At 43.2% G+C, this 25,908-nt stretch overlaps 1 protein-coding gene across 1 annotated transcript; it reads right to left on the reverse strand.

The window, feature by feature from the left end:
• Positions 1–398: 398 nt before the first annotated feature.
• ISX (intestine specific homeobox) lies at positions 399–25,339 on the reverse strand. The gene is made up of 5 exons (XM_075742881.1): positions 25,168–25,339; positions 18,616–18,861; positions 5,978–6,129; positions 1,304–1,420; positions 399–635 (listed from the first exon to the last, which is right to left on the reverse strand). Exons 1-5 carry the CDS (start codon positions 25,337–25,339, stop codon positions 399–401), a joined length of 924 nt encoding a protein of 307 aa, XP_075598996.1.
• Positions 25,340–25,908: the final 569 nt, after the last annotated feature.

Genomic DNA, 25,908 nt, shown 5'->3' on the forward strand with positions numbered 1-25,908 from the left:
GGATCCCGGGGCCATGCACACCTCATCACAGGCATCTTGCCTGCCCCAAGCCGCCACCACAATAGAGTCATCCAGCATTGTCTCAGGGCTGAGTAAAACCCCAGTCCTTTTGCAGGGCTGCTCGGTGCACTGTCCCTGCAGGGAGAAGCTCTCAGTTGAGCGGTTGGGTTTCTACAGAGCATGCTGCTCCTCAGGCAGACGGGGAGCTCCTTCCTGGTCCATGGTGGCTCTCGCCCACGTTTGCTAGGCTGCGGTGGCACTCCTGCAGCAAGCTGACCTTGCACCACAGGCCACCCATTGTCCTTGGCAGTCTTCGAGGAGAGGAACCACACACCCTCAAAATGGTGATGGATGAGAAAAGCATGCCCCCAAAGTCCCCCACTCCCCTGTATGCTCCTCTATGTGGAGCTGGCGCAGATACTGCTCCTTTCCAACTTGTGGGGTAGCGGCGTGCCGTAAGGGGGAAGGACATTGAAGACCAAGTACGGTTTTGGGAAGGGCAGCAACTCCAAGTGGTGGGGGATGAAGGAGAGCGTGTTGGGAAGCCATGCAGTTGTCAGCTGCCCTTGCAGCGGTGAGTAGTATCCCACAGCAGGGATGGCAGCAGCGAGCTTTCTTGGCATCAAGCTAGGAGCCTTTCAAGAATAAAAATGCAGTCTCAGGTGAATCAATACAGACTTTTAGTTGGATACAATTTACAATCAAACTTATTTGTTTCCCTGGTGCTCAGTAATTAAGAAGAAAAGTTTAGAAGAATAGGTTCCCTAAAACCCAGTGGTGTGCTGTCACCCAGGGAGCAAGGCAAAATACCCTTTGTGTTAGCCATGGAAAAACTCCTGACAGGGAAAGAGTTTGTGTGCCAGCCTAAATAATATTAACTGTCCTGGACTTGGCAAGGACATGGGTCATGGCCAAAAAGCACTGGTCAGCCTAAAAAGACTGGACTTTGTAAAGAAAAGTTTCTTTACAAAGAAACGTGGTTTTGTGGCTGCCAATGTCATATTTCTTCCTGTTCAGGAAATTTCTGATGGTAAAGATATTTTGAATCAAAGTATGATTTACAGGGAAGTAAATAGGGAAGGATCATCCTGCAATAGATGCCTCATGGCATATTTACAAAACAGGTTTCATTTAATGAAGAAATGTGTTACCTGACCATATTTGCTGGGATTTCGCTTCCTTATATTGCCATTTTTATATTTTCCAATCCTTCTTCTATGGGATAGTCCCACATGAAGAGGTGACCTGGTGAAGGATAGCTCTCTCTCCCTCATAGGCTTTATACATAACCTCCAATACTCACTGTGATATCTGACTTGGGAGCAGGAATGAAATCAACTTCTGTCAGATGCTGAAGACCACCAAAATTGCCAAATTTTTCATGTTTCCGCCACTTTGCTCGCTGGTTCTGGAACCAGATCTGGATACAGGCAAGAAAGACAAGGCACAGAAATGAAGAGGAGGTGAAGGAGGAACTGCTCACATTCAACTACTTTCCCTACTCTCTAAGTGAGCATCAGAAAACATTGACCTCCAGCTCAGCAGAACCAGGGGCTGAACCTAAAGGAAAATGTTGGGTTCAACACAGCACCCTTCACACTTTGCATAGCATGTGGGATCTCTGCACTATCATGACAGCCTCTTTTCTCTCATAGCTCACAAAAAAGCTAGGATCTCCCTGTTCAAGGAAAGAGAGTGGGATGGCGTGCAGCAGGTCTTCCAAGGCTGTCCTGTGAAAGCAGACAGTCAAAGCTTTGCAGCAGGTCAAAGCTTTCACTGTCAAGCCTTTGCAGCAGTCAAGGCACACGACATTCTGCTTTCCCTAGGAGGTGTGATTTGTTGCATGACAGGGCTCTTTTACCCTGTTCCCAAGTGAATAGACTGGGAAAAGACCCACCTAGATGTTTTGCTGGGTTGCAATAAAAATGTGTCACCAGTGGAACTGTAGTAACAGGGTTCTTCCTATATTTAGCTGGTAACATTTTGAAATTCATGTAAGGGACCTAAGAAAAAGACCCAAGGGGATGCCACCTTCTAAATCACTCAGCAGTCTATGTTATCTGCCATCTCGTTTGCACTGGAAAACAGACAACTAATTTTCTCAAGAGAGTTTCTTTCATCTATCAGCTGATGCGACCTGTCTGGCTTCTGGCTGAGGCACACAAGTATTTATTGTGCAGCCACAGTAGTGCATCTTGTTGCACTGCTGTGAAAATTTGAATATCCTGTTCATTGTAGTTTCTAGCTGGCTTAGGAACTTACTGTTTGAATGTAACCATTTCTTTCTAGGCAAGCAATACACATGAACACAAGGGGTTAGTGATCAAACCAGATGCTGCTGGGTGTAAATATGTATGTATTTTAAATCCAATAATGAGAAGCTCAATTATTTCTGCATCTTGTGCCCAGGAAGAAATGGGAATGTCAGGAGCCCTCTGTTATATTGCTGATAGTTAGCAGTATCTGAGGTTACTGAAAGGACAGTCCTGTTTATCTGGCTTTGCATGTGTTTGAGAACTGCTTAGTCTGTATGAACTGCTCCATTCCCTTTCTACCATGCAGGAGTTATATGGTGAAACAGCTCCATAAAAGTGACTCCTCTTTATCACTGACAAAGTGATTGAGGGCAGAGGGGCGACTGAAGCCAAAACACAATCTCTGAAGTGCTCCTTCCAAAATCTGCACATGCGATAAAGTCCTCACTTCAGTTTTTTGTTTGTTTTTTAATAAAGGCAAAGCTGTGTTTACAGAACAAACTGCTCTTTTTTGCCCAACCAGCTCTCCAACACCCTCAGCCCTAAAATGATTTCTCAGTGCCCACCCCAAATTTCTTTTACTGGGATTTAAATCTATTTTTCCATGCTCTGTCTACCACAGATATCAAGCTACTGATATAATTCATTCTCTGCACACTACTAACCTTCATTTTTCTAGCGTTCCTGAGCTATGGCACTGAGACAGAGCACAGTATTCCTATGTGTGTTTACAAAAGTCACACCAGTGCTAAAGCCAGGCCCAAGTGATTCCTTAATCCTACCTGAGATTTCACAAAAGACTCATTTGCCCTCTCAGTGGTCAGCAGGTTGTCCAAGGAAACCAGGAGTAAAACAGAATGCAGGGGGAGGGTGGTGTGCCCCACGTTGTAGGAATGGCCTCCACTTGTTGCTCTGTGAGATTGACCCTTTGTTGTTCTCTTGCAGACACACGACCAATGATCCAGATCTTGCTGTACTAAAGAATCACCCTTTTCATTATTTTCCAATCCCTTTACCATTTCATAGCACTATCATTAAAGATTTTACTGATTATGTAGTTCAAATTCACCTTTGTGTCAGTAAATGATTCCTATGAGAGACCACCTTGAAATGTCCTCACGGGCAGTTGGACATCTGTTGCAGATGTAGCTTTTTGTCTACTAGCACATGCCATCTTGATCTGCTCTGTTTTCTTAATCCAAACAGGGTGTAGGACCAAGGCAAGGTCCTTACAGTGACATGACATCAATGTTATTACCTTTATCAACCAAATACACAGAACCATAGAATCATAGAATGGTTTAGGTTGGAAGAGACCTTTAAAAGATCATCTAGTCTACCCCTCTGCTATGGGCAGGGATATCTTTTCACTAGATTGTGTTGCTTAAAGCTCCATCCAACCTGACCTTATGCAGTTCCAGTGATGGGACATCCACAGCTTCTCTGAGCAACCTGTTCCACTGTCTTGCCATTCTCATTGTAAAGAATTCCTTCCTTATAACCAATCTAAATCTATCCTCTGTCAGCTTGAAACTGTCACCAATAATCTCATCATAAAAAGATGAATTTGACAACATCTATTTTCCACAAACCAGTGTTGATAAGCATTAAATATATTACCCTTTCTTTAATTCTTCATTAACAGAGACTCAGATCAACTTTATCACTGTTTTGACAAAAATCAATGTTTGGCTGACAGGCCAGTCATTATCTGGTCACCCTGTTTACCCTTTAAATACTGACACAACATTAACTTTCCTCAAGGCCTCTAGAACTTCTCTTGTGTTCCAGGACACTAATCAACACTAATGACCCAAAGTACTTCTCAAGCAGCTTTTTAAGAACTACTGGAGGCAAGTCGCCTAGATGTCTGGATTTAAATATATCTGTCAGTAGCAGCTGCTGTTCAACATTGTCCTTATGGAAAGTGTTTCATCATCACCATGTGATACTACCACCTTTTTCCACATATTTCCAAGGATAGAGCAGAAATTATGACTGAACATCTCTGCCATTTTTACATTATCCTTGATAGTCTCACTGTTTCTATAAAGTAACATCAGTATAATTTTGTTTGTTCTTAATAGACTTTTATTGAGTTTCTGATGTTCCTTAATTTTTCTTACCAAAGCTTTGGCCTGTGTCCTTCTGCTTTGCTTATTCATTTTTTATAATTTCTTGTTTAGACATGCACACATGCAGGGATGTAATTCCATCTATCCACTTAAACTGTTGCACAGCAATCACAGCTTTGTTTCTTGATTGGAGGACACAATCTTTTTGTACAGTTATGAAATGTTTCACTTGGTTACCCAAGGGTTGCTCACTTTTTTCCCCCCAGTTAAATTATCTCTAGGTGAGATGACTTATACTGCTTTTAGCTTTGTCAAAACTATTATTTCAAAGTATCAAGAACATATATGAATTCTCTGCACTCTATTTTGCTTATATTTGACAAATGCAATCAATCAAAATTATAACAACTTGTAACGTGTACCATACTTACTGCTAATTTTTAGTTCTGTGGCCAGTTTCCCTGTGGGCGGTTTCTCTTTATCAGCCAAGATGAGGTCGAATGCAGAATTTCCTGTGTCATGTGTAACACTGTCTGAATTGGGAATTTACTATCTATCTGTGATTCATACACGAGGGGCTTTTTACTTCCTTCGTGTACATCTCAGGTTGATGTTTCCCATGGTAACTATTTTTTTTTCCCCAAACAGATTATAAATGATTTTTTAAACAAAGATTGTCCTGTTCTGTCATGTGATTTGCTGTTCTGTTGGGAACACTGACTAGTAGCCCAGCTTGTGCTTTATATCATTGGAAATGCATTGTGGGTGCACTGATATCGCTAATGGGCATATCACAGCTATGGTGTTCCAATTTTCCCTGTCGCCTAACTATGAAGCAATATCATCATGGTTAGTCAATAGTCCCAGGCATGTCATAGTCAATAAACTGCTCTGTGTTGAACTTTGATTGGTAGAGCGGGATATGTGCGTAGAAGTACACGGATGACTCTAGTTTTATGGTAAGTACAGAAACTGCCTTGTGCAAAAATCATCACAACAGTGCCTGGTAAACAGCACCAAATTCCAATACACGCCGGTATGTATATGTTAATGTAGCAGATTTCATATGCATTAAACATTTGGGGTCAATTTTGAGGTCAGTCAGCAAGACCACATTACAGCTGGGGGGAACTGGATTAGTTTCCATGCACTGAAATTACAGCCAGGGCATTTATAGTCCGTGATATCAAAATACAGAACAGTAAGAAAGCATTTTTATTTGGGCAGTTACCTTCACTTTTTTTGAGACCCTGTAGAACATGGATGTGGATGACAGTTTGTACTGGATGTACATTAGTCTACAAAAGGTTGATAAATGCTTAATAAATATTTTCATAAATGGCCTCTCTGTTGCTACAGAGTCCAACAGGTTGCTCATAATCATCTGTAACTCATATTTGCTATGCATTTAGTATGCTTAGAGCCCCAGTTAACCCTTTGATTAATCCCATTTGGTTAGTCCCAGATGGGTGACAAATACTTTTTTTCCCTATTTGTAGAAGGAGAACAGTGATACTGGCCTCCTCTGTAAGGTAACAGAGAAGTCACGTATTTCATCAGCGTTGTCACCCAGGCATCAACTATGAACAACATACTCTGAATAAAGAATTGGTGCAGTGAGCATAGCCTTTTGGAGACACAGTGTACCTGAACTCTGGCTTCTGGGAGGTTTATCTTTGCTGCCAGTTGATTGCGAATATGGACATCCGGGTAGTGAGTCACTTGGAAAATCTTCTCCAGTTCCTGCAGCTGCTCAGCTGTGAACGTTGTCCGGATTCTCCGTTTCCCTTTCCTCTCAACTGTGCAAACAAGGAAAGGTGTATCGCATTTTATAGGAAAAGGCCACAGGGCCACAAGAAGATTCAGAGATCCAGCAATTTCTGTATATTGTTATGCAGCTGGGATGGCACCTCCAACAGCTTCTAGAGATCTACTTACCATAGGTGACTGTCTCCTGACCCAGCAGTGAATGTGAATGAACTTCTTTATCATTCAAGGAGTGAGTCAAAAGTGCCCATCTGAAGTGCTAATTCCATTGTTCCACTGCATGTCAACAGCTACAAAACCCTATGTATTTTAACCACACTAGCCCCACAATGGATTTGTCATCAAAATCCTTTAGCACTGCACAGACCAACCTTTGACCCCTTTTGCTCCTGTCTGTCACATGCACACATCTGTTGCTAATTTATAATCCCTTATTAACTATTTGTGAAGAAACCTTTAATGTAAATGGAATGAGAGAGTAGATAACTCCATTTTGTCTTGGTGCTGTTCTCATGCCTGTAACGAATCACCATCTTTCAGCTCATAAATTTTCCATCCCTATCTTTACCTGTCATACTGGTCTGACTAAACTTTCCTAAAGTTCTGAGGTATTATCTTATTCAATTGTCACTCTATTGATTTTGACGAATTTACTCCTCCTGTATGCCAGCAAGATCAAAGAGTACCAAAAATGCATGAACGCCATGGAGGGAAGTCAACCATTCCAGAATGACTGACCGCTGCTTTCTTCCCACACCATTCCTTTAACAGTGTTTAGGGATAGACAGCAGTGTCACTGCAGTGTGACAGTGTCCTTAAAAATGTTACCTTACAAAAAAAAGTTATGATATTCTCCTGACTGCACCATTGTGGAGTGAGGACTTTCTAAACAGACTTAAGGTTAAGAACCACAAGGCCTTAAAACCCATGGAGTAGCATATGGAGAACTTTGAGTACTGTGAATTCATAAGGAGACTCTTAGACTGCTCCATTCCTTCACTTTGGTGTGGTGTGACCACACTAAAGACTTCCCTCAGCACTCCTATGCTGTTTTGAAGATGCCCTCCTACACCAGGATATTTTATTTACCTCATGAACTCTGTACGCCACTTGGTATCAGCTAGAATAAGGTCCAGGTTGCTCTGAAATTATGATGAAGGGCTGATGCCTTGCAAGGAGGAGGAGAAAGGAGCATCAGAAGTGAGCTTTAAGGCAGCTGATCTGCAGAATGTGGAGTCAGCCTCATCCCAAGGCTGGAATTCTCTCTGATGCACAAATGAAGTATCTCCCAGCTGGCATTGAACCACCAGCACAAAAAGCCATGGCCCAAGTGTTGTGACTCACAGGGTTTTTTTCTACCGAGCCTGGAAAACTGCAGCCTGATAGGAGCATAAAAATTCTAATATCACTAGTGATTATGATGACCTTGCTACTCAATGACCTGAAGTAATTGGCAATGACACCATGTTGCTTGAGAAAATGACCTTTTTGAATAACTACTTTTGGTCTTCCACAGTCCAATGACAACTACCAATTCATACTATGTAAGTAGATACATACACTTCCTAATTGGAACGATTAACCAGAGAAGGTTAGCTTAGTCCCTAAAAGAGACTTGGTACTTTATTTTCCCCTTTTGTTCAACTATTAGCATAAACCTTTCCTTTTGAGGGCTAAAGCAGAGAAAAAGGTAACTAAACACCTTGGCCAATATAAACCAGGCTCTGTGCCAACCAGAAAATGACATTTTTCATTCTGTAATCGAAACTTCATTGTGACTCTGTTGACACAGAAAGTAAGAAATAAAAAATTCTGTCCACTGACTTGGTAGGAAGGTGCCTGGGACACAATATCTCAGGACCAGTAAGTGAATATATTCCATCGTGAATAGTTCATTTTTTCTAAACCTTTTGAGTACTTTGAAAGGAAACCAGTCATGCAAGAATAACTGAGGAGCGTCATTTATCATAAGCACTGTCAATACACCCATATCTCAGAAACAGGCTATTAAAGCTGATGTCCAACACAGTTAAATCCATATCATTAGACTTTTCACCGGCCTTTCAAAGTACTACTCATTAGACTGTTGCGCTGGCTTCAGCCCCAAGGGAAAAAATGTGATTTACATTGAATCTTGCTGGCACTACTGGGGCAGAGATCTGAAATGAGAAATATTTTTTGTGTTTATGCTGAAGGTAGCAACAGGGACTCTCTCCTAAGAAGCCCTGATCACAAAGTTGCATCTACTTGAACCTTCCCAAAAGATGGCTGCAAGGGGAATTTATTGCTATATGGATTAAAAGGGAAATATCAGTGCTGAGAATATGAATCTCAGGACACTACACCTCCTGTAGATATGGTAGAGCTAACAGTTCATAATGGTGTCTCTTGTCTGGAAGATTTTTACCTCACACCTCTCTGTGGGGAGCTGGCCTCCATATCCTCCTAAGAGATACTGCAGACAGATAAGATTGAGTACCAAGTTGATATTTTCTCAGGCACATCATGTTCTGTCATACAGTAATGAATCTCTCTGCTATATTTGTATCATTACAATATATGGTACTTATATTTCTCTAGCACAGGGCAATTCATATAGCAGATCCCAATAACAAGTGAATTTTGCCCCGTTGTCATGGTCTCAGGAAATTAAGGTGTCCCTGAGATGTCCTGTACATCGCCCTGAACACTGAGCTGAGCTCCTGCCTCTATCCAGGGTAGAAGACTGGCTCCACAAACCTGGGAGAAGCTGCAGTCTACCTCCAACATTTCCTGAGTGGACCAAGAGATCTAAGCTCGAACTGTGACCACATCCTTGTTTCTGTGGTCCCAACTGTACATAAGCATCTGGGATGTTGGCAGGGTTCTTGTCCGGCCAGGTTTTGTATGCCCAAGCATTCTATGTACCTTCTAGCAATCAGAAAGCCTTCAGGAGAAAGAAAAAACCTGCCTACCTGCCAGAAGATTTCTGAATCAGCAAAAAAAGCCCCATGTTGCTTTTTTTTTTAAAAAAAATGTATTAGATTAATGAACTGAAATATAATTTCATGACTATGCAAAGCCAGAAAGAAATTGTCTATATTTTAAAATCTAAGATGTCACATCAGATTTTTTTTTCAAAAAAGTACATTTTAGTATTCCATCAGCATAGAGCAATTAATGATTTAGCCCAGTATAAACCCTTCTGTCTCATCCATTAACTAGACTCTATAGAGATGAGATGACTGAAGTGGACCATGATGGGATTGAAGTGAATGCCAAAGACCAGCTGGATCAGATGTCATCGCAGTGGGTACCATACAAACAGCAATCATTAGTTCTTGCCTGTAAGCACAGATGATGACAGCCATCACGTCCTCTTCATAATGTGAAATCAAAGCTAAGGTCGAGACTTTTAGTGCCCAAACCAGAGAATACTACCTGGGTTAGAAAGGAATGGCTTACGTTATTAGGCCATGCTAGCTGCAGAACTTCTCCATAGAGAGCATATTCATACATACCAGAGACAGAGACAATAATGTGGATATCTGTGCTTGGCTACCAGCTTAACTAGTTGTGGGTGCTGGCAGGATGCTTTGTGCAGAGACCACTGGATTAGTCAGCCTAGACGGACTCAAGAAATCAGCTGTTACAAGCCACGCAATACCATCTCTACAGGGCCAAGGTGTGGAATAAACTCAGTAGTCAAGATCATGAGTCTAGAAGGAACTGCAAAGTCTATCCTACAAAGAATAGATGAGAATGAGAAGACAAAGGCTGTGCACAGCTGGTCTAAGTTTAGAAAGAAACTTTTAGTTGAGCTAGGACATCTTATGGTACCTGAGAGCCAGACCCATTGCCTTGAACCACACAGTATTTTAAATTGCGCTGGAGATGAGATGGGGAATGGATCTGCCAGATAATCTCTTACTGTATTCTGTCGCACTGGCAGCAAAGAAGTGTCCAGGATTATAGAGCATGGCTTCAGAGATAACAGGCTTGTGAGTTTCTGGTGTCTCATATCAGCTTCTTTGGTAAGAAAATGACCCAGATAACTTGATGATGGGCAAAAGAATCTTCCTATCAGTTTGCTCTTACATCCTCCACGTTCTTCCTTCTGAAAGATGAACTGTTTTACAGACAAGACTCCTATGTAAGGGAAGGCCCTACAGAGTGCTCAGAAGTGTCAATCCTACTGAAACCAGTTTTTTCAAAGCTGAAACTCATCAGATTAAACAAAATACAATAATATGAGGTCAGCTATGGGCCAGTAGAGACTGAGGACAGGCTTTGATTTCAGTTGGAAATGAAATTAAATTGCTAACAAAATAGACTCTTGTGAACTATCCAAGGCTTTTGCCAGTAGGAAATCTAGAAGAGTACATTTTTTCTATATGTAATCAGTAATTTTATTTTTGTTTTTGGAAAAAGAAAAAAAAGAAAAAAATAGAAAAAATCTAGGAATGTATGTTAACATTTTCCCTTGCAAGATGAAACTTTCTCTGACTGTAGCTTTGATACTTCCCTTTGCCTTGGGACCTTAGCTTAGAGATCCCATAGCAAACAACAGCATTCAGAATTACAGTCTAATAAAGAACGTGGGTGGAAGATATAAGACTAGAAAGTGTTGGTAGTGTAACATTGGCTTTACAAACGTGGCTCTAGAGTCTCTGGGGAAATAAGACTGTCTGAGTTTCCTGAGCTATTTTCTATGTAAAAGCTGGGGATATTCAAGTGTGCTTTTATGCTCTGCGAAAGTCATTTGCAGGTTAGCTGACTGCTGAAACCAAGCCTGAAAATACCAGGCAGCTAAATATGTCAGCATTTGCAGATGCTTAGAGATACAGCTGTCTATACATTGCCTTACCGTTGACATTGGAAGGGCCAGATTCTCCAAGCTGATAAAGCAGTATAGCTCCTTTAAATTCAGTAACAGGGTCCATTTGTTGTCTGCAGATCTGGCTTTATTACTAGGTCAAACTCAGAGAAAGTTAGAACATTTGAACTTTGTAGAAATACAGATTCTTCTTGAAGGTGCACAGTGAAAGGGTGAGATCAATGGGTACAAGTTGCAGCAAGGAAGATTCTGACTACCTAACAGGAAAGAGTGTTTTCACCATTAAGGTAGTCTGATGTGGGCCTGGAGAGGAAGAGAAGTATCCATCCTCGGAGATATTCTAAACGTGACTGGACAAAGGCCTAAGCAACTTGATTTAAGCTGGCCCTGCCTAGAGTTGGGGTTGGACAAGATGGTCACCAGAGGTCCCTCCTAACTTTATTATGTGATCTCTGATCCCCAAATATCCATATGGTCTGCAGCTCCCTCATCATTCCTTTCCTAAAGAATAAGGGAATTTAAGCTCAAGGAGTCTGATTTACAATTGCTTATTTACACAGTTTTAGCTTCACGTATTATGGCTTAACTGTTATAAAACAGTTACAAGACCAATACTGAAGACTACTGCTTGTACCTGAGTTTGCTAAGTAAAAGATATGCAGCTCCAGCAATGCCATACTTGGGCAAATTCATTCTGGACTGTGGTCTGCAGTAGGCAAATAGCCTGTGGTACACCTTGCGCTGCTGTTTCTCAGCTGCCCTGCGTACCTGAACCAGATGATAGATAGAAAAATACTACCCCGGTGAGATCTCTGCACCCGCATCTCCCGTTTGCACTTAGCCCATTAGCAGGGTAAGACTGTATGAAGCCTACTTGGTCTTATTACAAGGGTGCATACACTGAAGGGATAAGGAACTAAAAACGCAAGAGAAGGACTGGAAGTTAGTGCTGGCACATAATTTGCTTGGGAGTGTGTAATCTAGGTAGATGAAAACTGGTGGAATCAGTTTATCTTGCTGCAATCCTCTTTGTCGTTTCTGGACAGACAGCCTCTCACGGTATGCGATAACCAGATCCAAAGATTTTGCTGCTTCTTTGACAAGGAGAAAGCAGTTACATAAGCAAGCAAGTGGCTTTAGCTACACAACCTCAGAAATATATTTTTCTCTATGTAACAAAGTTGACTGTATAATTTGTTTCTCAGAAAGGAACTCAGAAGCACTGAAAAATAGCCTCATTATATCTAGTTAAGTTCTGTTTTACCCTTTCAGCCTCTTTAAAAGAAGTTCCTCTCTCTCCTCTTTTTAATTCAACCAATTACAGATATGTGGGTCTCCCAGCTGGTTCCTCCCCATGGCTTTTCTGAACATTATTCTCTTGTGGTGACATTCTGCTCATGGCAGCCAAGCCCACAGCAAAAACAATTGCAACTCTATCAAAGAGTTATTACAAAGTGCTGATGGCATCGGGACAAAACGTGCTTGTCTGTGTAAAGAGACGTGCCCATGGCAGTCCCTCTCCTAGTTAAAGAAGTGGCTCAGGGCTTTCAAAAGTGCTTGCACTGCAATATTTAGGCAGGAGTATGGCAGTGTGGCTAATCTTTATTAGTGGTTTTCCAGCCTTTGTTAAGAAGGACTGGCATAGCCAGCGAGACTGATCCTAATTGGAAAGGTACAATGTGCTCCGGATAGAGCCTCCTGCTAGCAAAACACAGGATTTAGCATCCAGTTGCTGCCTGTTCAGGCGTTGCAGAAGCTAAGACAGAGCAGCAATTAACTTTTAAAGGCTTGACTTCCCTCCCTTCAGTCCAAAACTCCTTGACAGAGAGTTGCTTCCACCCTGGCACAGAGTACAGTGCCTCATCGCTTGACAGCAAGTCTGAAATGCACAGAGGTACGGGCTTTAGGTGGTATGAGCAAGAATGCTAAAAATACCAGGCCAGAAACCTGTTTAAGCAAGCTGTGCAGTGGCGGCCGGGGGAATTTCTTAGTCTGCTTGTCAGAGGAATCGGCATAGAGTAGATGGTATGTATGAAACCATTCATGTGGACAGTTCGTTGCAGAAGATGGTGCTCACCATCAACTTGAGCTCCTGGTGAATTTAACCCTTCCCATCTGCCAGCAAAGAGATGACGGTGTTTACAAACGCTGCTGCTCTGAAATGGTGTTGTGCGTAACTCTGGCATAGCCAGTGGTCAGCAAAATACCTGGAGGCAGAAGCATGCAGGCCATGGTTTGAGGGACCCCAACTGACATGGGCGTGTGTTAGTCTCCATCACCTGATATCAGTTCGGTACCCAGGGTAAATGACCTGCACCTTCATAAACTCCTTCAGGTCAAAGTGGGTTTGGGGTAGGTGTATGTGTAATTTCCCCATTCAGCTAAATCTCAGGCTTGAAAGTTACTTTCTGTGAATGTTTGTCCACTGCCAAACTTCAACTTAAAGATGAGAGGGCAGTGACCAGCCTAATCCAATAACGGTTCTCACCGAGGAAAACAGGTTCCCCATCACTCTCCCCACACTCTTTGGTCAACTACCTTTGTCAGAAAATAGCTATTTGGCTATGGAGAAAGCTGAGATTATTGCAGGTTGCACAGACAGCTTGTTTTCTACTTTATTCCTGCTCTTTGTGGTTATTTGTACCCACAAACCTCTAGACATCAATCAGGCATGCTTGTTTACATCCCTGCCTCAGAGTCTGCGCTCCCTCCAAGAAAGAATAATTCCATCATTATTTTAGTGCGTAGTCTCTGCTGCTTCCCATTTCAGCATAAAGCACTTGCTAACACAGTAGGTAAAAGGCCTGCCCTCAATTTTAAAGAACAGTAATTAAAAGCACCAAATCCCGGAGATGTAATGAAAAGTTCTCAGACAATTTAGAAGAAGCCAATAAGTACTTGTAAGACCTTTGAAATAAGCTTATCAAGACGTGCCATCAACTTTACAGTGGTCACATTACACAGATTTGACTAGCAGGAACAAATTAACCTCTGGGTCCTATGTAATGTACATTTTGGATCCAAAATTCCCAGGAAAGAAAGGGCTGCTGGAAGAAAGCATTGAATGCTAACATTTGCTTTTAAAAAAAAATAAAAATGAAGAAACAACAGAAACAGAAGTTATGACAGTCCCCCAACTGCTGACAGCTTTGCTTTCTTCAGTGCTTACTTATATCAGTGAGACTTCTGCGTGAACATAGTCTGAAGGGTGGGGGTAAAGGATTCAGGTTTCAAGCCTTTCATTTAATATCCAGGGTGTGATTATAAACAGTCAGTCTTCAAAGAGGGAGAAAAACAAAGGACCAGCCTTCAACAAAGCCTCAGGTAAACCCACCAAAACAAGGTCAACGGTCTGCTGCATTTCTAAATGTATATAGGAATACTGCACTTCAGAAACACAGGGCTGCAGGGACTATTCACACTGACAAACAGAAGCCTGGTAAGACAGCTAATGGCAGCAAAATTATATATAGAGGCATTTATTTTTTCCTTCTGCTTTTCCTTTTCATTTAGAATTGCTTCCTTTTGTTCTGCAGGACAATAGGATGCTTGTGCCCTTTCTCTCAGTCCCATTGGCATATTCTGGGCAGCTGATATTTATCTGGGATTGTGATTATACAGTGCTTCATTGTCTCTTGGGTGTTTTATAAATGCATTAAGCTAAGTCAGCATATTGGGGAAAAGACTGTTCTGCGAGAGATAAACCATGCTGTTTCACAGGGGTACATGGATTTGACCATATTGTCCACAAATGAACAGTACAAATGAATTTATGGCTTCAGAGAAAACATAAACACTAAGCTAAAGATGCCTGCAACTGGCATCAATACAGAGGGGACATGACTTACACTGGAAATTCTCCAGGACTGAGATCATCTCTGTATTTCCTGTTGTCTTTATGATAATTGCCACCAGAATTTGTCAATAAGCTTTGGGATCAAAGATGCTATCATAATTATAAAACTATTAGATTAATAAGAAGATCCTTGAGCTCCCAGTCAGCAATGTGCAGAGGATTTCTGCTATGGAAATATTTGGCTTATGTTGACTCATTACAGCAGACTCCTCTACACTGAATAATGGAGACATGAGCTGCAGGAAATAACATTGTCCAGTTGTTCCCATAGCCTGAAACTCCCAGTTTCTGGTGGAATTAGGAGCCAGCTGCATTTATGGGAGCCCGACATACCTTGTACTTGAATTATTCCCCAGAGAAGAAATCCCACAAGACTGAGCATCCACTAGTGCCTTAAGGTGATGCTGCTGTCTGGGTTGTCCAAGGCACTGACTGCTCCCTCACTGGAGCAGGGGATTGGAACCATGACCCATGTGCAACGCTGGGCACACTCACCCACTGCTTTGGGCTGTAAGTAGTTACAGTGCGCACACACGCACACACACACACGAATGTATACAATCAAACCCAGCATGTGTAAAAGACAATGTGAAATAATTGCCCACGAGGATCTGAACCAGGCTGGGATCTTGTTCGTGGCAGTCTCCAGCAGGAGCTGCCGTAGGTCGGGCGGGCATGGGTGCATGCAGCCCTTTCAGGCTCCGGTGCTCGGCTGTCGTGAACTGGTCAAGTCCCAAGGGTATCACACACAGCAGAGAGAAGGAATTAAAAGGAAAGTGGGAAGTCAGCATTTAATTTTGGGGTTTACATGGATGCGTTGCTGTGATGCTGGCCGACAGCCACAAGAGTTAGCCCTGCTCACTCTTAAGTTTTGAAGACCCTGGCAGTGATGGTGGTGGCACGTAGCAAAATGGCAGCAATTAATCATTTCACAGAGAGCTGGCCCAAGCAGAGACTGTACCCATAGCTCCAAAGTAAGGCCTCTCTCAGAATGGTCCCCTAAAATGGGTTTCATCAGCGCTGGTTCTGAGAGCCACGCTTTCCAAAAATGTTCTGCTGAGCTTTGCATGCAGAAGGCCACAAGTGAAAGTGCCCAACATTCAGAATGAAGGCTTCCAAATTCAAATGGGGGCCTAGCAAAATCAAATGCTACTGTCAGCATATCTCTAGCATATGAGGGCTTTTCTCTTTTTTTTGCTTACAATGCAGCCTCTAAGTTCAAAGTGCAAGAGGCATTGCTCCCTGTAAATGGTTTGTGATAAGGGCATAAATCTGTTTAGTTTAAATGACACTGCCATTTCTAAACCGCTTAGTCACAGACGCCATTTTGTGGGAAAAGCAAGATTTTAGGAACATTACAGTGTTAAGGGCTTGCCTGGAAATACGTGACCCACACTCAGGGTCACAGCTGGGGTGCTCTTGCTGTCTCAATATACCCATGAAGGGCACATTGTCATGGCCTCCTCCTCATCTTTCTCCTCCTATCCAAAAAAGCACCAAACGCCAGCCCTCCCGCCTCCAAGATGATTGCATAGCACGCTTGATTTCTTCTGCTCCCTGACAACTGTACAGCTGTGTATGCTTAGTTAGAGCCCTTCCTCACAAATTATGTAGGTGTTTTATATAGATAGAGGCGGTCTGTGAGAAAGGGGTGAGGGAACACCCAGCCAAGGACTTCTGATGTCTTTCACATCAGAAAGCTCTCCCGCTGCTGAGGTTGGTGCTGTTTCCCTAGGCGCTTATAGGCATCCTCAGTGTGGATGTGAGGGACGTCTTGAGGACACTTCCATGGCACGTGCCATGGGCATTTGGCACTGCCCAGGTGTCTTGTTAGAGAACCCGTAACCAGCCCGTAGCTACCATGCCAAAAGCACGCCTGAAGCACTGCAGAGTTGATAGATATGGAAACAGAAGTTCATTTGCTCTGAGCTCAAGCTGTAAGGATTACAGACTGCTCCCATCAATGGTGCCAGTCTACCTCTCCTGAAGGCGCTGCTGCCAACCTCATCTGGGGAAGTTGACTCCAGCCACAGGTGGGAGAAAAAGAGATGCAAGCTCTTCCCCTCTAATGCAAAGTGGAGGAAGGATGCTGAAGCTTATGATGTTGGAAAGGATTTTAAATACAGGCCTCCAGCTCTCTGCTAAGAATGACACAGTGCATGAACGGGATCCGAAACATCATTGTTTGTGCACTGCGGGAAAAATGCCAGTCCAGTGCTTTAGGATCCTCCCCCTTCCTTCAGCCAGTTTCTATCAAAGGCTCAGCAACTGCGGGAACCAGTAGCCTAGAAAATGGCAGATCATTAAACCTCTGCTTGGTTTCAAAACCCCACTGCCACCAGAGAACAGAGGGATTTTGTTTAAAATGCCTTTAAAATATAAGTTGTCGTTGAAAAGGCCTGCTCAGCTCAGCTCAGTTTTGTGCAGATAATTACATGCTTCCCCACCCTGCTTTGCTGATGAGACTGCTGATGAGCTGGTCAATGAGGCTAAGTGCTGAGTCGGGACACCCGCCTCCCTTCTCTGCCACCCTGGGAAAGCCACTTCCCAGCTCCAGTGTGATCCCTGTGGCTGCGGACTCCCTCCCACATGAAATATACTCCTTTTTAGCACTCACTGGCAGCTCTCAGTACCAGACACATACTGCCCTGGCTCTTCTGCAAGGATGCAACGTGATATTGCCCAGCTGCCATCAGCTGTCTGCAGCTTACAGGGCAGAGGTAGGCTAAAATATCTGGTTATCTTACAAGGCTTCTCTCTGCATCAAGGCAGATGCCGTCTCATGCAGGAGGAGGAGGTGACAGCAGCTTGTCACAAGACTCATGTATACCACAGCAGCAGCAGCAGAAACAAGGCTTTTCTTTCAAATGTATTTCACAGAAAGAAATGTTTCCTCTGACAACTTGCAGAGTATGGGCCAAGGAATATGTGTGGATCTCAGTGAAGCCAGCTGAGTAACCCTGCACCTGTGGTCAGATGAGCCTTCAATGGACTTAATTTAAATTGCTTTATTTTTTTTCTTTCAGAATGGAGTAAATAATAACAAGCTATGCAGGAAACACCTTAGTGCTGCTACTGATAACCTGTTTTCTGGAGTGTAGTATGATTGTATTAACCTTTCCAAAAACTCTAAGAACTTAAAGCAGTTTTTGTCACATGCTACTAATAAATTGCGGTCTGTCTGTTAGGAACTTGTCTTGTTCAGGTACCATGCATCCTGGTTAGCTTAAGGTCTCTGTGCAACATATTGGCAAAGTATAGTTGTATTGTCCTTTGCTTTGGCTAAGCGATAGACCACTGTTTACCAGTGCTCACAGCTAATGAAATTAGCAGACCTACCAACATGGCCAGGCTTGAAAATTGTGCCTAATAACATCCTGCATACCAGACCTATTGCACTTCGACAGTTTGCCTGTGCGCATGCTGATGACCTCTTCATCACCTGTGCAGTGGGTCCAAGGTGTACAGAACACATCGAGCTGATTCGGCATGTTCAGCAGCCTCGCTCCCCATGTTGTGCAATGCCCATTTACCAGGAAACAGGCGATGCACTACCTGGTAACTCTGTAGATTGCCACCCCAAGCAGGAGGGCAATAAACACCCAAAGCAGTGCCTATCACTAAAATTGGTAGGGTTGGCAGGCCTTAGCTAGATCTTTAACTCAAAGGGTGAGTGTCCATGTTTTCAATGGTGAGACTGAAGAACCATCCCTGTGACTCAGCCAGGAGCTTAGCAGTAGAAATATTTGTGATGCCTGTTGCTAGGTATGGCCACGTATATCATTGTAAGACTACAGCTGTGGTTTTGGGTACTCCAAGAGAAAGTTTGAATATAGAGGTACTCACCATGAAGTGGATGGTCCACTGGGAAACTGGGAAATAGCTGATCTTCCTCTTCCTCGTGTTTTCTTTTACCTTCCAGGTGTTCACGTCCTGTGTCCTCACCCAGGAGGGAAGTTGGGCTGTCAGTAGGTCTCCTGCAGTGAGCTGCCTGCACTTTCTTTGCCTTGGCCATGGGTGTAGCACATGTGTCAGGGAGAAGCACTTTAGCTGAAGGTAAGTCACAGTCTAACTGACTCCTGCTGCTGGAATCTGTGAAGGACACAGTGCAAGACAACTTTGAATAAAGCAACTGTCATTCAGCGCACTTTCCAGTTCGTGTGAAAAAAAGAAGCATGGGTGTGGTCCAGGTACTTTACCATTCAAACCTGATCATATTTTAAATGGCTTTAATCCTTCAGTGCTGTGCATCAATGCCATATTGCAGGGGCACGATCCCCAAAATCTAGCCCGTTGTCTGCTTCCTTCCATCTTAAAACTTTCAGTGGTCCTTATGGGAGATTTTCAGAATAGGACTGTAGAAGTAAGGAGTCACAAACAAATGATCAAGAAAACTCAGCTTCCCTGTCAGTATCCAAATCAGTGGCTGCCTTTTCTGAAGAACTGAGAAGTACAGTAGATGTGGAGCTGCTCTGAAAATCTGTCAGCAAGATCGCTGTGGAATTTGCTGGATGCCAAATGCTTTTGAAAATCTGGTCCTTTCTCAAATATCCCTGTAGGTACATCTACTCAACAGGAAGATGGGCCGGAGAATAGGCTAAAGGTCAGTGTTTTCCCTGATTCAGGTCCATTTGTCCTTTTTTCTACATCTGGGCTGCCTGTCACTCCGATTTAGGCATTGGATAATTCTAAAGGCAGCCTTTGCCCAGGGTGTCAACATTTCCCATCTGCCTTTGTGACAGGTGACACTGGTGATATCTAGGAAGGTACTGACAGCCAACTCATCTCCATGAAATCATCTGCACGCTCTTGTTGACAGGACAAACATAGAAGAAGTGTATATTGGCCCATTTTCATGAAATGCAGCCATAAGGTTAGCTTAGATTTCAGCAGGGGCGTTAAAACAATCTCAGTGGGAGCTGAAGGTAACCTCAGCGTTAGCGTAATGAACCCATTGGGGAATTTAGGTTCCATGGTTAGCATGACCCTGAAGTGAACGTGACAGCACAGGTTTGTCTGCTGTTACCACCAAAGAATATTAACATCTTAATGCAATAATGGACTGCACTCCTGAGCAGTCACCCACATCTAGGGTCTGGGGTTTGCAGCACCTGTGTCTGTTCCCCTCTCCCTTCTCATACCTAAATAGCAGCAGGTGTGAACCCCAACAGGCTGTACTGGAAAAAGCTATATTTCTTAACATACATTTTACTTCTAGTGTAGCATCTAGCATTGGCAAAGCCTCTAACTTTTTAGATTTGTCAGAGTTTTATTTTCTGAACAAATAATAAGTTCTATTTGTAATCAGCCTTGGAGCAATGATAATTATAACATCCGGAGACAAAGTGCCCAATTCTGCCCTCAGTAAAAGCCCACACAACAGGAATTTTACAGAGGGCTGACACTGACATGAAGAAAATGCAGTTACAAGAGCTCTGGAAATTAGCCAAGGCTTCATGTCAGTAAAGGATGGTTGTTCAAATGTCATCTTTTCAAATTACCACCAATCTTTGGGCAAACTTCTAAAAACAATTGCATGTGTCCAGCCATGCTGACCTTAAAAACGTGGTAAGATGTCCACCTCTCTGTTTGAGGCATATTGTGCAAACTGGGACTCATTTAATTCCTTTAGGATCAATTAGGTTAGAGTTTTCTGGTGGGAAAACAGGTGAGGTATTGAACAGTATTTGTGGGATAAATGAAAAGGACAGACCTGGGAGTGGTCACTAGCATGGGGCTGGGGCTAAATGATTTGCTTAAGAACTCAGAGGATATCAGTGTTGGCAGAGGTTCTTAGCTCAGGATTTCTATCTCAATCCCCCATCCCTCAATTAAAGGACTAGTTGCACTCCCTTGCTAGATGGGATGCTGTGAAGATGAACATGTTACAGAATTGATGGTGCTTATATCCTGCAGTAATGAAGAACATAAGGGTACCTGAACAAGGTGCTCTTATGGGCAGTGATTAAAGCTTTCTAAGAACACCACCGGGATTTTCTAAATTATAGAAGAGTTTTCACGTCTTCATGCTTCATACACAACTTTCCTCCCCAAAATTTTTCTGTGAGGTGCTCACATACCCCAGTGATGAGCACGACTTTTGTATGAGCTTCACACACAAATGTCAATATGGTGATGCAATAAAGCTGGGTGGAGTGTTGCTAAGGGTGAAGTAAACAATCACCATATTGACATTTGTGTGTGAAGCAGCTGTTGTATTCCTGTTAATTTGCATATCCTTAACATAATGGCATATAACACAGGCAGAATGACAAAATCACTGTATCCTTACTGCTTTTACTTTTATTTTCCCAGGTGCAACATCCTCATTCCTAGCTTTCCTTGACTTGATAAAGGACCTCCTGTTGGTGGAACCTCACTGGCAGAAATCGGAGGAGTAATGAACAATTATTTCAGATGTACTTTTAAGCACATTGAAATCAAGTTTCCAGGGATTTCAGAAGAAAGATTTTTTCTGAAATAGGCCTGCTAGTCTTCTCTGTTTAAAATGAAGGAGTTGGCACTAGGGAGGAAATCAGCACTTTCTGGATGTTTATTTGTCTCCCTTGCAAAGGCTGTGGTTGCCCTTTCTAGGCACTGTGACAAAAAGAAGAGAGGGAAGCATAGACTGAACACTAAAATGTCTTCTTTTTCACTATTCCTTTTTTAACTTGGTAAGAGTATTTCAAAAAGTCAAAAATTTTGGTAGACTTCAGATCAACAGCTGCAGTTCCAGGTTATCTAGTAGTTGGTTTTGTGCAGTAAACTCACAAATGGCTAATACTGCAACTGGGAAGTCACACACTCCTGAGAAGACTGCACACTCCTTATTCCAAGTCCCACTGGAATTACTCTCACAAAACCCTGTGAACTTAGGAGTCAGCCCCAGAGATCTTCTCATACATGATCAACTCCTGCCCCAGATTTCCATGAGAGTCTGGCACTGTACATCATGACGCCTCTTGTCAAAGAATCATAGAATAATTTATGTTAGAAGCAACTTCTGGAAGTCATCTGGTCCAGCACCCTTGGGTTTTCTTGGGAAAGGTCTCCAGGGTAAGCTTTGTCTATGTCCCTCATATCTGATACTCTGCATCTTCTGGTCCTCTGGTCCTACCCATCTCTTCAGCTCTTAATGGCTAGATTTAGACTTCAGGACAAGTGTGATGTTGGTACCCAGACTGCCTAGATCAGCAGACAAGCTGGATGATAATTTCTGGCCTGGGTATTTATCTTACGGTAGCCACGAGTATGTGTGTGGTTCCAGTTCTTACTCTCATATGGATCATGGCTTATCTCACATACATACCATATGGGATGTGGGAAATGTTCTTAAAATTCATAGTAAGATATAACTTGGCCCTGACCTGTAGCACTTCCTCCTTTGCTGCTGCTGAACTGTTCCAGAAAAGCAGCTAGATTTGTGTCCCATCCTGGGATTTCCAACAAGTTCCCTAGCTCATTTCAGTTCCCTGACCTTGGCCAGCACTGAGCCAAATTAGATATAGCTGACTATTTACACAACTTGTTTAATGCCGGTGTTATATGGCATGGAGTTGAATGACTTTGATGAAATACAGCAATTATCCCAAGATGTACAACATAGGGTATGGCACTTCTGAAATAAACCTTATCTGCAAAAATCAGCAGTTCTGCTGGGAAGGCAAAGGGTAGTAAGCTTAGGTATCTCTTTGGTGTTAGTAAGAAACCAACAGTGAAAAAGCTTCATTTTCACTCTTCTTTTTAAACACCCTTGATAAATTGCAAAAGCAGTGTACAACAACATTTTGGAATATCCCTACAGCTTTCCTGTTTTCCTAGCTCCACTAACAGTAAAGTGAATCTTCATGTGTATATACTATTTTCATTAGTTAACATTTTACATTGCCTTAAGTATATTAAGCCAACCTTGCTTTCTAGCAGGGGACAGAGGAGTCACTATATTCTCTTGCTACAGCTACAGTGTCTCTCTGGCTAGGTGATGAAGTGAAGTCAAAGGCAAGGCCTGGCTGCTCTGCCTGCATTGCTTTCAAGGTGAAAAACTGACTGTACTCTCAGGTGGAGCAATTTGGGATGAGACAGTACTGGCAGTGCAGTAATGCAATCCTAGGAACCCACAGCATCCTGCATACGGATTTGTCAGACCTCGTGCTTGGAGCAGCACACTTAGCTGAGACACGCAGTGAAACAGGGCTTAAACATATTGATCATGAAACATATTTAGTATAAAAATGTACTGTCTCTGCCATGCTCCTCTGTTTGCAGAGAAGAGTCTCATGTTGTTAAAATGCTGTTCTATGGTCCATGTAATGAACAGCACTGACATAATTTTCAGTGGTGTTATGTGTCTCACTTTGGATCCAGTGGCACAAAGTGACTGCCAGGGGCTCTCTGGAAGGGACTTTCAGCTCACAAAATCTCAGTCCCACAGAGCCCACGCCAGCATTTTCCCCCCTTGGTAACCTGGCACCAGGGCTCCTTCGGCATACGGGCCCCATTACACTTGTGTCTGCATCAGCGATGTCCTTGACCACCCCTACAAACTACCAAGTTCTCACTAGTTTCAGGACCATATAACATGGCCTGGATCTGCTGTTGTTCAGGTCCAATCTGCACCGGCAGCTCTAGGAAACCTCTAAATGCTGCAGCCCTCCAACAGTACCAGTGGTGAAACAGCCAAGCAACACTAGCCATGCCCTTCAGCAACACCCGTCTATCTTTGAAGCTGCCCTTTCTTTGAGCAGCAGGCTGGACTTCCAGATGACCTCGAGAGGTCCCATACAACCTCAATTATCCTCTGGTTCTGTGACAATGCAGCAGCACGCTGTCCCCCTCCCTCATACGCAGGTTTCCATGGAAAGCTGCAGGCACTGGCAGAAAGGCAGCGGTTGTATGCTCATCCCCAGTGCTTGGGGCTCCCACGGCTGTGAGACGTGCCACGGGCTGGCTCTGCCCCGTGCTCGGGAAACAAGCTCTGTACAGAGACAGTGATGTTACCCTGTGTCCGAGCGGAACAAGAAAGTGCAAATCGTGTGCAAAGCATGGCTGAGAGGCAGCGTTAGTGGGACTGGGCTCGAGCTCAACCGGTGACTAACGTTACACTCGTTAGTGAGTACGGCGCTCACTTTGCTGTAGTTTTCTTCCTGATTTAGGTCTTGTTTGCTTTCCAGTCCAGGTCAGTATCCGGTTTGGACATAAAAAGAGCTGAAACTATGTGAATAAGTAATGGTTACTTGGACTGCCAGGTTTTTGGAAAAAGGCTCTCTCCCTTACTGCTGGATGGTTCATCCAGTCTCCTGGGAAATGGGGTCCTGATCCATGAAAGGATCTCTCTGTGTTACAAAAAAATAAAGTGTAGCATTAAGCTTTGTTGAAAGCAGTTGAGCGAGAGGTGAGTGACAATTTTCTGTCAAAACTACAGGTCATTTTTCAGTTAAGTGGCTGTGTTTGTATACATAAAACATCTCCTTTTCCTGGCAGATGTAGATTAAAAAATAAGAAGAAATACTAAATCCAGAAAATGTTGGTCATTGGTCTTTGTTTAAGGAAAAAAAGGAGACAATTTCTGTGGGGGTAAAAGTTCATTCAAGGCCGAAATAACTAAACTGAGGAAACTGAAGTCAAAAAGGCTAATACACTTGCTGGTTTGCTAAGATCGAAGTCATGCTAGTTTTCTACTAGCTGGTTTTATTTAGTTCATGAAAGGACCTAGTGTCCCTGATGATAAGGAGAAATGATTAAACACAAATGCTTTCTCTTTCTTGTTCCAGCAATTGAGTTCTAACACCCCTTAGCTACCATTACCCTTACAGAACATTTCTTCTGCTTGAGGATGAGTAGTCGGATTTATCAGAAAATGGTACTGATATGAGATTTGGCTGTAATTCCAGACAACAGTCAGCTCTTGATATAAGTGAAACTCCAACTTCATTAAGTTGCAGCAGTTTAAGGCTGAGCTTCCTGAGTTTGAATGCCTATCCCTCCTTATGACAGGTGATTCATTTTTATTTTTTTTTAAAAGCAAGAGCATTGTTTTTTAAAGGGAAAGACACCAGGATGTTGTATATGTTTACAATAAGCACTTCTCGCTGTTACTGAAGAGAGCTACCTGCAGTAACTGTTCAGGTTGCATACCCACCTCTCCAGTGACACTGGGGATTCATAATGTACAAAATCCCACCAAAGGCTGGCAGCAGAGCCCAGTCTACTGCGAGGTTGAAAGCAAATTATTTTTTTAAAGATTATTTCTGTATGTATAATGAATGATTTGTACCTGATTAGGGAAATCCCAGATTCCTACAAAAGCTAAAGAATAAAAATTCTACATAGTCAAATGGGATAGCTTTAGCAGTTAAAAAGAAAGGAGTATTTTCTTTAAGTGTTATAACTGGTACTTACCAAACACCAGTGGTGACCCTGTTTTTAGGGCTGAAGGTCTCTCAGCGTAGTTACTTCTGTTCCTGGTTTCACTGCTTAGGGCGGTGCTGGCAGAAGGTTTCTTTAAGATCTCCTCAATGGAAAAGGACAGGCTGGGCTTCCCCTGGCGGGCACACTCCCGGGGGTCCGTCATCTTCCTGCCGAAGAGGCCACGGAGCAGAGAATCCTCTCCTGCTTTCCTGGCTCTCGCTGCACCCCAAGAAACATGCAGCTGGGAAGGTGCACACCTCTCCCCACCCGTGCCCGGCCGACCTGCCCAGCTCTGGGAGGAGAAACAAAGGTGACCCACCAGTGAGCACACGCGCCTTGGTCCTCCCTGCTGATCAGCTTGGGACCAAGACCTGCGCTCCCGTGTCTGGGGAAGACAGCACTAGAAGTGGAGGTGAAAAGTCTTACCAACCCCACCCACTGCCAAACATCACCCAGCCGGTGCGGATTTACGGAGCTCTGAACAATCGAATGGCCATCCCAGGAGGAGGTGTGCTCCTTCCAGACCTGGGTGAAGCATGCCCTGGGAAGGGTTGCTTCTTGTTGGTAAATCCTGTTTGTGGGGCAGTTATCCTACTTTTCTGCTTTCAGGCTGAAATCTGTGACAAGCCCACTGGATTTACACTATTATGGAGTTAAGAAAATAATCAGCAGGATGAATACTTGTCCCTTGTGCCACTTACTAGCAAGAGAGGCACCCTGTAAACTTCTCTC

This window comes from Balearica regulorum, chromosome 1 (genome assembly GCF_011004875.1).
Source record: "Balearica regulorum gibbericeps isolate bBalReg1 chromosome 1, bBalReg1.pri, whole genome shotgun sequence".
NCBI classification, from domain to species: domain Eukaryota; kingdom Metazoa; phylum Chordata; class Aves; order Gruiformes; family Gruidae; genus Balearica; species Balearica regulorum.

What these genes read in the sequence shown, in the direction of transcription:
- ISX (XM_075742881.1), bottom strand. Translation starts at nt 25,339, where the DNA reads ATGACGGACCCCCGGGAGTGTGCCCGCCAGGGGAAGCCCAGCCTGTCC. An exon ending in TCCCAGAAGCCAGAGTTCAG is followed by an intron (nt 1,421 to 5,977) that starts GTACACTGTGTC and finishes GCCTGTATCCAG; the next exon opens with ATCTGGTTCCAGAACCAGCG. An exon ending in CTCCCAAGTCAGATATCACA is followed by an intron (nt 636 to 1,303) that starts GTGAGTATTGGA and finishes TATTCTTGAAAG; the next exon opens with GCTCCTAGCTTGATGCCAAG.